At 37.2% G+C, this 12,602-nt stretch overlaps 1 protein-coding gene across 2 annotated transcripts in view; it reads right to left on the reverse strand.

Annotated features, from left to right (window-relative positions):
- The window catches only part of LOC113096327 (glutamate receptor ionotropic, delta-2-like), a 148,844-nt gene that overhangs the window by 131,372 nt on the left and 4,870 nt on the right, over nucleotides 1–12,602 (reverse strand). For both annotated transcript variants that reach the window (XM_026261680.1, XM_026261681.1), the window contains exon 2: nucleotides 8,223–8,428. In XM_026261680.1, the coding sequence (XP_026117465.1) occupies nucleotides 8,223–8,428 (206 nt within the window). The remainder of the gene's footprint in view (nucleotides 1–8,222; nucleotides 8,429–12,602) is intronic.

A 12,602-nucleotide genomic window follows, 5' to 3' on the forward strand; every position in this document is an offset into this window, starting at 1 on the left:
TATTTGTTGAGATTTATTGAGAGATTGGCATGTTATGGTTAAATGTGAGCCAAAATCATCACAATTAAAAGAATCCAAGACTTAAACTACTTCAGTCTGTGTGCATTTAATTTATTAAATACACAAGTTTCACAATTTGAGTTGAATTACAGAAATAAATGTACTTTTCCACAACATTCTAATTTATTGAGATGCATCTGAGAGTGCAATAGTTCAGTCCGGTCCCAGTGGGCTCACGCCAGAGCACTTGGTGCCAGTGTGTCGCCACTCTCCTCCCTACAAAAACCACATTAATCCAACAATCTGCCACAAGAGGAAGGTCCCCAGATATCATCTAACACTCCAACAGAGTGCTGTTTGCACCTGGCCGATGGTGGCAGAAGCAAAGTATGATGGGTGGTGACAATGCAATTGTGTCCTGATGTGTGACCCCTGCATGGGTCTATGTGCAGCGGGTAATGGGACCACGAGCCAGAAGAGGATTATGGGAGTAATCCAGCCACTGTAAGCTTATCAGCACATACCATGTTTGTGTCACTATTCATCAAGCTCTTTTTTGGGAAGCTTGCAGCATTAATAGCAAAGAAATAAATGAAAATACATGGCATTGAAATAAGACTGTCCCAAGGCAACCTGCACACATCTACAAGTAAATCCAATGCAAATTCCAAATGAGGTAGGACATTTTTTGGCTTTTATTTTCATTGGCTTTCAGTCTGTGAACTGAAAAGTTGCTGATGGAATAATCATTAGAATTTCATTAATACATAACATCCCTAGGAATCAATAACAATCAATGACATTCTGGATGCTGTTGCCCTTGCAAAAATAAATTTGTATGTAAATAAATGTAAATACATGTTTTGTCATTCTGATGAAAAACAAAAACTGCAGCAGTTCCATCTACGTCAAAGGAAAATTTATGAATTTACAATGCACTTCTCATCTCACCATTGCAGACGTCTTAGTAGCGAGATTCCCATTTAAGTAAAGTGCATGAATTAAGGAGAAATATTAGAGTGAGTAATTTCATTCTTCATCCTTCATTCCACTTTAATTGAAAAAGCCAGCACTAGCTGTGTTATCTATTTTCCAAAGGCTGCTTTATGGCAGCCTGTTTGCCCATTCAACAGGACTCCCAGTGTGATATATTGTTTCCACAGACCCATGTAAAAACGACTAAGCTCTTTGCAACTGAAATTAAGCACAATGTAGAGATAATTTGATTGAGATGAGAAAATGGCCAGCGTGGCGTAATTGACCGTGTAATGTACGGGAACGACTTCGAGGATGTGGCGAGCGGCGGTGGCACAAGAGTTGTAAATAATCCATCATGCAGGCTGAAACACTCTGCAGATGACAGCCGTGACCATCCAGCCCGATAAAAAAGCTGACACGTCAATCAGTGCCTCCACCCCATCTCTAAGAATTATCTCTGCTTGTAACATCCTGATCAGCCACTGCTGTGGCCCTGTGATCACCGAGGATGAGCCTGCCAGTTCTCACGCTATAAACACAAGCCTTTGCTCAGCACTGGATGATTTACTGATGTTTCAGCATTATGTAAAGGAAGTCTTTTTTTTTCTGCAAACAACATCAAATTATTAAGTTTAATAAACAGGGATTATTAAAGACATCACATGATGATGACAATGATCATGATGGTGATGATTAAAATTTTAGCTCACACTAGCACAAAAAGTTCTCATTTATGTTTCAAATAAGCTTAAGTGTCATTTTTTTATATTCTTTTTTTATTTCCCAGCTCATTAAGCAGAGTCTGATGTTTGTTGGCTGATTTCTCTATGAAGAGTAAACATTATGCTATGAAACATTGCTCGTTCTGAATTCAACTTTGTCATAGACATTCCTACTACAGTTCCTTTTAAAAAGAAACAAGTCAATTGTTGAAATTTGAATATAAAGTATGTAAGAGGACAAAAATTATCATATTAAAATTGATTGGAGAAGTGGCATTTGAATTGAAAATGACCAGAAGAGGAATGCACTGAACTGCATTAGAGTGCTGCACAAATGTCAGTCCCAAAGTTTTTTTTTTTTTTTTTTTTTTTTTATCATTATTTTAATTATTTACACCAATGTACTGTTTCCATAGCAAAATATTTTTAAAGAAAGGATTACAACATGAATTATACACACATTTTTGTTCAGACAAACTACATATCAGAGGGCCATTTTTGAACAAGATAAAAATCAGACCAAAAAAAAAAAAAAAAAAATCAAATAATTATAGGACAACACTTATTTGTTCTAATAAGTTCACAATTCACAATTCTAATAAGCATTCAGTACTAGGAACCTTATCAGAACGTTGGTAAAGAAAAATTGCAATGCCTACAATCCACCCTGAAATGGGTAAAGAGATTCAACATCCATTGTCGCTTAAAGAACAAGAGAATTAGGCAATGTCAGAATTAATAAGTTCAATCAAATCTTTCAAATCTCTGATATAAGAGGATAATACCAAAACCAAAGGCTGAAGAAACGAATCGACAAAAGCGAAAGATTTTGTAAAGTAAAATTGAGGTGAAGAATTCCTCATCAATTTCTCATATAACATTGTTTTGGAGAGACAACTCAAATTTTCTGCTTCATAATTCTTCATAAGAGAGAGAGAGAGAGATAGAGAGAGAGAAGAGAGAAGAGGGAAGAGAGAGAGAGGAACATTCAAGAAGTTTATGTTCTGTTCTCCATTCAATCTCATTGCTGTCCAAGTAAAACAACCAAGATATTTAAGAGATCTTCTTTTCCTAAGGGGACACTCATAATTATATGGTCAAATATGAATTTATGGATTTAAAAAAACATGCTCTCTGACATGTTAAACCGTTAATTTATATGGCAAAAGGGCAGTGCTGCTCATTACAATTCATCACAAAGACTCTTTGTACTTGGTAAGACTCTCCTTGTCTGTCACCACGGCACTGGCACTAATGATGTCAGGCCAGCTATAAAGCATACAATGAATCTGAGCAGTCATCATCTCCTGGCCTTCATTTTAAATAATGTATTTGAAAAGGCCTCTCCATTTCCTCTCCTGTAGAAAGGATTTGTCTGAGCAGCAGAAAAGTTTCTCATCCGTCAATCAGCATAAGAGCTCAGCAGAGTGTTCACCTCCAAATTGTCACCTTGAATGAACACCTCAAATATAAATTCTCATGTAAATCAAAAAAAAAAAAAAAAAAAAAGAAAAAAAAAAGAAGCCTGGCGACATAACTACCACGCAAATTCACTTCATCATAAGTGACTCTGTTGAAGAGGAAGCAATCATTGTCTCCTGTCTGTTTAACCTTCAATGCAGATATGAATATTACCCTTTTGTCATGTGCTATCTTTCCACGCTTCTGTAATGTCTTTCTATGTCCTTATTTAGTGACTTTTTATTTTCCAGCGTGGATCACACAGATACTCCAATTTCTCATTTGCAGTGTTTACTTTTTATCCAGTCAAAGCTCTTTAGGACATAATGAATGCCGATGGAGTTCACCTGCAGTTTTTGTTTGCTTCTGCAAGTATGACCTTGGGTCTTGGTTAGGGAGGCTTGTCTAAACACATCTGCATGTGTGTTTGCGTGTGCCCTGGCATGTTTGTGTGTGAGTGTGTGCGTGAGGACAGGGCCATCAGTCACCTCCGTAACCTTGTGCCAGAGACATTGACGAGTTAGTGAGGCCTGTGAATCACGCATAGTCCATGGGCTGATGGGAAACAGCAGCTGCCTTGTCCTGACAGCTTAGAATGTAAATAAATGAATACATATTTTGCTGTGGTAGCGAGATGAAGGTTGTAGAACCAAATGTGCAGATTTTTTTGAGCGATATAATACTTTAATGATGATGATGTCTGTTGAAATGGCAATAATGATCCTTACAAATATAATCTGACGACATTTTTGTACATGTAAATGATATACTGTCTGAAGCCATTCCATTCTTGAATGGTGTCCCCCAGGGATCTGTCCTGGGTCCTCTTCTGTTTTTACTGTACATTACCCCTCTTGGAAATATTTAGAAACATTTTAACAATATGTCATACCATTTTTATGCTGATGACATACATTTGTATTGCTCGTTTAATGATTCTGAGTTCCACAAACTAACCAATTTATTGAATAGTTTATCTTGTGTTAAATCGTGGCTTGTTAGAAACTGCCTCCAATTAAACTTGAAAAAGACTGAAAGCCTGATTATAGCCCCAGACAACAAAATTCCACTAATTGTGCAACACCTTGGTTCTCTGAGCTCCACTGTCTAGGTGTCTGGTTTGACCAATCGTTGTCTTTAGACTGCCACTCGAGACTTCTGGTCAGAAATAGTTTTTATCACCTAAGAAATATTGCAAAATTGAGGATGATTTTAACAGACTCTGATCTTGAGATGGTTATTCGTGCTTTTATTTCTTCACGTTTAGATTATTGTTAACTCACTTTTTACTTTTCTTAACAAATCTGCTCTAAATCATCTACAAATAGTACAAAATGCTGCTGCAAGGCTTTTAACAGGATGTGGCAGACGAGCTCACATCAACCCTATTTTGTCCTCCCTACACTGGCTACCTATCAAATTTCGCATTGATTTTAAAATATTAGTTTAACTTTTAGAGCTTTAAATGGTCAGGCCCCACAATATATCACTGACTTGCTATGCACATACTCCCCAGGTCGTTCCCTTCAATCAGCAGGCCAAAGTCTTTTAATTGTCCCAAAGACTCATTATAAAAACAGGGGAGATCTGTCCTTTGAGGCTGTAGCCCCCAGACTGTGGAATGCCTTGCATTTGTTGCTCTGTGTGGCTGACTCTGGCAACTCAAGACACTGTTATTTAAACAAGCTTTTAGTTGACTGGGCTTAAGTTTAATTTGGACTTTTTATTTGCTTTAATTTTATTTGAATATTAATGTGGTTGTACATTGTAAAGCACTTTGTGATTGTATCTGTGAAAATCGCTCTATAAATAAACTTTACCTACTTACTTAAATGTTTTTATTGATATCATATACAGATTGTGTAGGTACCTAAAGTTTACTCTGCTCTTCTCCTAGTTTTCCACAGAATTGTATGTGTTTTCGGGAGGAGATGATGTATTTGCGTGTTGTAAATCCCACAGCTCGGATTCAACGCGAAATAACATGGCGACGCCCATCACCCATTATAGATCAAATAACACAGGCAATATAAAAGTTTTTAAACTACCAAATATATTTACTGAAATATTTTCAGAATCAGAATATCATATTTTTCATTATATAGTGAGCTTGAAAATTTTAATTTAGGCTTAATCATGGGCTAATTGTCATTTTTGGGTGAACTATTCCTTTAAAATAGTAGGTTCTCATCTATCGTGACCCAGACAAAGCTTCACAAACCAATCATGTTTCCTCAACACACTGCACCTTAATAGTCTACTGGAGTGGATGGTTTTCCACCATAGTCTGACAGCTTGTCAGCAAAGGTTTGATGGACATGTTTCTCTGACTGTTCACCATACACACAACACACAGACAGATGGCTGGTGGAGCCATGTCCTCACCTCTCACCTCACTGACATGCTCCATCATGTCTTCTGTCTGTCCATTGTGAGGCTGATATCCTGTTAAATACCTGGCCTGGGACCCTTCACCCAAGAAAGACCATTCGTAATCTGACTTTCTTCATTTCAATGCCAGACTTCTTTTGACAGGTAGCACATGAATGAATACATTTGAGCTTTCTCTTTGTCGATGCTGGACAGGATCCAGAAATTACTTTCTATGCTTGATAGTGGGGTTAAGAGTAGCACTGCCCACTCACTGAATAGATTAAGGTATAAACAGAAACAAAACACAATAAAAATTGCTAGTAAATTATTATCCAATGTCCAATAAACAATCAAATGTTTCCCAAATGCAAAAAAAGATCATAATGCTTTCATAAAGTGTCCGAGCAGGACCCAGAATGCTGGTTTAGAGGCGTTAGTGAACATTAATCTTGACACATGTATCTCCCATTGACTGTTTTATGGGGCTCTATGGGTCATGCAGAGAATCCAGTGCACAGATTCACACACATTAATGTTTGTATGAGCTTGTAAAAGACTCTGTTAGACTTCAACAATAAGAATAGGAGAGCATCAAATATATCAGTAAATGTGACTCAACAAACTCCGGTATTGCACATTGGAGACACAATAAAGGCAAGGCCTTTTCAAATTATTTTTTATTTTTGAGAAACTTCTAAAGGTTCTTTCAAACGAGCCACATTTGTTGAAATACAGTCCCGCGACTATTTTGTCATAATCTAATACGAGCCCTATAGTAAAATATGTTTAAAATTGACCTTAAAACACAGAAGCAGCTGCATGCTGAAACATGACTTCTTATAGGAGCAATTTGTCTCTAACTATACACAGAATGTCTCCTGGACAATGAACTGGCCTTTAAATCAGCTTTACAGCACAGACAAATGGCTTAGATAAGCCAGATACGCTGCTTTTATGTGACAATTCCTGAACAAACCAGAACTGCAGCTTCAGTTCCAAGATCTGGTAATGAACGCTCACAACAGATGTTTAATAGTCTTTCTTGCTGCGGTTCTGGAAAACATAAACACACACACTGTATGCAATCAAAGCCCAAGAGGGAGGCTACAAATGTCTTCCCCCTTTTTTTTGAGGGGGGGGGGGGGGGTGTTCTTAAGTAATTATTTTTTTATTAATATGTTTAATTAATAAGCTGTCAAGCGCAAGGTTGGGGGTTCGATTCCCCGTGAACACATGATAGGTATAAATTACTGCACTGTAAGTCGCTTTGGATAAAAGTGTCTGCTAAATGCATACATTTAATTTTTCATTATATATATATATATATATATATAACTGTATATATATATATATATATATATATATATATATATATAACTGTATAACTGTATATATATTTTTTACACACAATATTTATTGTATAGTTAACAGTTAATGGTAACATAATATTAATTACTAACCTAGAATTTATTAATTTATTTATAGAACAGTAGCAGTCTTCTGTTTGTATTTTCACACCAGAAAGGAAAGCTTTTACACCTTCCCGGTCTAGTACATGATAATGTTTGTTGATGCTACAGTTAGTAAATCCACTTCACCAGATAATTACTTTTCAACAGTGATTCTACAGAGCTACATCAAAAATGTTCCAAGGCAAAATGATGGCTTCTCACTTGTTTCTCTGACACATAAGGTCTATCCCTAGCACCACTCAGGGTATGGGATTAGTACAATTGTTATGAAATTAATACTGGTATTCAGCATTAAATAAAAGTTATCATGACTTGCAAAAAATATTAAGCAGCACAACCATGTTTAACACTGATAATAACAATAACAATAACAATAATAATAATAATAATAATAATAATAATAATAATGATCAAATAATATTTGATCAAATAAATGTTGCATCGGTGAGCATAAGAGATTTGTTTAAAACCATTTACAGCTCTCTATATATAAGCTCTGTAAAACCCTGTGGGTGTCAAGACTCCGACAAGTGAAAAACAGCTCACTTAACCAATTCAGATTTTAGATTATGGAAATTGGTGTGATGTCCGAGTTGTCTCCTTTAACCACAAGCCTAAGCCACACATGGTTTCCAATGTATTCCCGCAAAATAATTTGTCCCAAAAAGGTAGCCAAGCGTTCTGCGAGAATAACATTTTCCCATTCAAATCCAATAACAAAAACAATAAGCTGCTTTAAATGTCCTGCGATGATTCCCTGGCTGAAGTGCGTATCTTTAAGACTCTGAGCTCCCCCTGATCAACTTATTATCCCCAGACCCAAGAGTCATTACAGCTGCCTGCAGTCTCAGCCACTACTGATGGTTCCTGTCCTATTCCACGTTCAACCAAAATTGGATTTTGATTGCTTTTCACAGGATATTTTTAATTAAAGGCGAAAGAGAATAGCATGTGAGATTAAGCAATACGTCATGGTTTAATTCCCAGAGAGAGTTATCAGAGAGAGAGCAAGGCCATTTAATGGCTTCCTTACAAATATTGCCAATTAAAACAAGGGACATTTTTCAATCAGAATGACAGATTGAAGGCTTTGCTTTAAATGCCCGCTGGCTGGATTTGAGGGCCACTACTTGCATCTGTGCAGTGCAAAGAAATCTATTAATGTAACGGCAGCCATATGCGATATGTACTCCTACTTCTTCGTGTGTGTGAATACCTCAGTAATGAAGGCCTTTGCTGTGGCGGGGCTCATGAACAGCACAGCACGCCTCAGTGTGTCCCTGTAGCGATGCAGCTCTTCCACCCTCATGGTGCGGAACATTCCAGTGATCATCATGTTAATATTGGATTCCACCTTCTGGAGAGACACGTCCATCCCCTGCTGAGACGTCTGGTCTAGGAAGTTCTCTATGCCCCGGATATCTGAACAGCAACAGACAATATAATTCAGACTACATCCATTTTTTTATGAAATCTGTCACAATCGGTGACGCACATATATTTTCTTAAAGGCGCAGGACATACATTTTTTGTGATTGTCTTGGATTTATACACACATCTACACAGATTGTATTAACAAAGGCAGTTGTAAAAATGTAATAATAAGATATTATTTAATCTGCAGGTTAACAAAATAACAAAGTCTTGATCAGCGGGTCATGTGATCTCAACATGACTGCCCCCATGAGGGTGTCTGCTCTCTGTGAAATGAAATGAAAAAGTCTTCATTTCAAGCAAGTATACATGATTTAAACACACTAGTTCATAATTTTAGCGTCAGTAAGAGTTATACTTTTTTTCAGCAAGGACACATTAAATTAATCAACTTTTTGCAATATTGATAATATATATGTTCAAATATTACAGTTTACTGTATTTTGATAAAATAAATGCAGCCTTTGTGGAAATAATATACTTATAAAAAAATTAAAATAAAAAAACATATATTACACAAGGATAAGTGTAATATAATAATAATTAATGTAATTAAATGCAAGAGTTATAAATGTGTCCTACACAGTACTTTATTAAAATGTAAAACAAAAAAGTAAAAATGAATAAAAAGTTATTTATTATTTCTTTAGCATAATAAATGAATGCATAGCACAACCTTTGAAGCAAAAAACTTGTTAGCAAATGGTCATGTAGGACAGGACATTTCTCCACCTGCTCAACTGAACCTGAACAGAAAATTAAGCGTTGTTTAAAGATGGATCATGTTCCATAACTGTTTTTGCTATGATAGAAGCAAAAGTGTGATGATTTAAGAGCCTATTAAATGTTCAAATGTAATGTAAAATGACTATAATTACCCATTTTATCTTCAAAAATTTAATTTAATTGAATTAGCAACAGTTCTAAGTATCAGACTAAATATAAGCTCCCATATACCTGACAATATTAACCATTTTGTTTTCACCTTCGACATTACTGTGACAACCATGTAGCACAGGAACGCATTAGCATGTGTGCTAACAGCTCTCAGGAGTGGGCGGCAGCAATAACCTGTGTAGAACATTTATCACTGCGGTGTGACGAGGCAGAAGTGCTGTCTCAGGGCTACGCTAAATAAAAGATGTATTTCACAGAGGAAGAGTTGCTGCACACTCATCCCTCTGCGCAGGCGGCCTTTCCCTACATCAAATTATTTCCAGCGAAGCGGGGAGGCGTTGAGAACGCAGGATCAAAGCATCCCTGAAAGATGGGACTGGGGCGAGGGAACTAGGGGAATTAAGGTGGGGGCTGTTGAAGGTGAGACTGACTGTGTGACAGAGATGTGAGCAAAAAAGAGACTTTCAAGATCAGCATCACATGAAAAATCATCTTTACTGTAGGTAGCCCTTCAGTCACAAATTCCCAGTCATGACTGGGAATTCGACCTCAAGCTAATAGCATTAGCTAGTCCACCTAAATCATTAGCTACAGTAGATCATCTTGCATCTGCAAAAACAGATACCAGATGATCAATAGGGTAGTTATTTGGAACATGGTCCAACATCAATGATCAGCTTGGATCAGCCACCCATCAAGAAAACATCTAAACACACCTATCATTTTAATCTGGATTTTCCAACAGGGTATATACTTCTATTTTCCAAAATATGCTTGCTAAAAGGTGACATCCTTTCAGAATTAATTGTCAGGCTACAGAACTTTATATTTCCTGATTGTAATATAGATATTAATATATTTTATAAAATAGATATTTAGATATCTATTTCGAACCCTATATTAGGTGTTTTTTTTTTTGTTTTGCTTTTTAACTTCCATAAAAATTTGAGGAGGGAGCAAAACAATACAATTCTGCTTAGGGCACCCATTTGGTCAGCAGCAGCCCTGGACCCCTGAGTTAGCTGCACTCAATCCACCATTTTAACCTTCACACAAGAGCATTTAAAAACAGGATTCATGTAAAAAAAAATGCATTCTTAAAGCTATAGAAGCTATTCGGTCAAAAGCAGTGAGTGATTTTCTGTTTTTATTTATCGTTTGGCTCGTATTAACAATGAAGACACCTGCTGTGACTTAATACACTGATTCAGTATAAAGATTCAATTTCTTTCCCAGCTGTTTACCTACGCAGACATAACCGACTGTTTTTGTAGCGTGTTTTCAACAACCTTGTGTGTATTTGACAGTGTATGCGCAATAAGACATGAAAGAGAACTTAGTTAGTAGTCACAAGCCGTGTGACAGATGCTTTCTGTGCATTTGCTTCATATAATATTTATGCATTACTTATCTGGACTATTCCTTTAACCAAAAACATAATAAATAGTTTGAGAAATGTTATATTATTTCCTCAGGACATACATTAAAAAAACTGCGATTATCGCTGTATTAAAGGGGTCATATGATGCGATTTCAATTTTTCCTTTCACTTTGGCGTGTTACAAGCTCTTGGTGCATGAAGAAGATTTTTAAAGTTGCGAAAACTAAAGTCTCAAATCCAAAGAGATATTCTTTATCAAAATTAGGACTATGCCACATATCCCTAAAACGGCTCGTTCTAACATGTGCCCACATGTCTACGTCACGATGTGGAAATATTTGCGTAATGCCGCCCAAATGTTCACACAAAGAAAGTCTATGTGTGTGTGTGTGCGCGCACGTGCATGTGTGTGTGTGAGAGAGAGTGAGACACAGGGTCACAGAGTGGAGTAAGCTGTCTTAACCGTCCGTGGCTTGTGTACTGTAAACACATGAGCGTCATGAGCGACATCACTATGTCTGTCACGTGACTCTGTCCTTTCAGGCTTGAACTGATGGTAAAACTAAGGACATTATTTACTGTCTTTACTTTTACTTTGAAAGATGAAGCTCGCGATTATGGAAAGGGGCATTACATTTCTGACGAATGCTTGTGGTGTTTGGCCAATCACAATGCACTGGATCAGTTGGCCAATCAGAGCAGACTGTGCTTGTCAGGAGAAGGGGCTTTGTAGAAGGCAACGCATTTGAGAGAGGTAGAGCATTGAGAATCTACAATAATGTACAGTAATTGAAAAAAATTCTGAAATTCTTTTGAACATTAAAGCACAAAATTATCTTTAAAAAAGCATCATATGACCCCTTTAATTAGCTTGTTTCTGGAAAAGTTACACCATTAAGAAAATAACTGAACTGCTATAACACTGCTGAAAAATCTTAGTGTCACTATTTTAAGTAAATTACCTCCCAACACTGCTGTAAAATTGTCTATTGAAGTACCATTTAACTGAAATCCACGGTTTTTAACTTTCAGGACACAAGAAAACTCGAATCAGAGTGGTTTAATTAGCAGGGTCATCACCACCTGCACCTCCACTGGAACTCTGTCATTCGATGCAACTAAAAAGGGAAGACGAGGACAACATCCACAGCACGCTGGAGGAGGGTCAAAAGCACCGGTGCTTCCATCTGTGCACTGGATCCAATTTAAAGCAAATCTACGGCTGCGGTTCTGCTGGAAATCTCTAACTGGGTTCCCCTGCTAGTGCGGAGGGCAGGGCTCCAACAGACAGCAGCTTGTGTTTATAGCAGAGGACACATAGGGGGACCTGATATGATCCCTGTGCTGGAGTGGCATCTGGGTAGGAGCTGTTTACAGCAATGTTACACGGCTATGATACTGCAGGATGGGGTTGCGGAAGGCAATGGTGTGTTAATGCACACTGCTGTTTTTTTTTTTTTGGGGGGGGGGGGGGCATTACAGAGCTCCCATTCAAAGATGAGGAACATGCTTGGCTTTATTATTTCTGTCTTATCAGGAAAGGTTATACTGTAGCAAGGGAGATTAATAGAAAGAGACACAAAGCCCAGTGCTTACACACCAATGAGGCCCTTTAAATCTGTCAAAAAATACACATAATAATAATCAGCATTATTGTCTCCATTATCATTGCAGATTCTGCCCTCACTTTCCCTGTCAGAGAATCTCAGTTTGAACTCTAAGCAGTACCAGCATATGCTACTGTGCTCAAGTTTAAACCATTAATCTTCACACAATACACTCTGATTAGTTGCTCTGCATCATCTTGGGGAAAATCCCTAACTACTCCTCTAAAGTCTTCAGTTTATTTATACTGTACCTCCATTTATCTAACAGAGAAATCAA

The sequence above is a fragment of the Carassius auratus genome, unplaced genomic scaffold (assembly GCF_003368295.1).
Source record: "Carassius auratus strain Wakin unplaced genomic scaffold, ASM336829v1 scaf_tig00215912, whole genome shotgun sequence".
In the NCBI taxonomy this organism is placed as follows: Eukaryota; Metazoa; Chordata; class Actinopteri; order Cypriniformes; family Cyprinidae; genus Carassius; species Carassius auratus.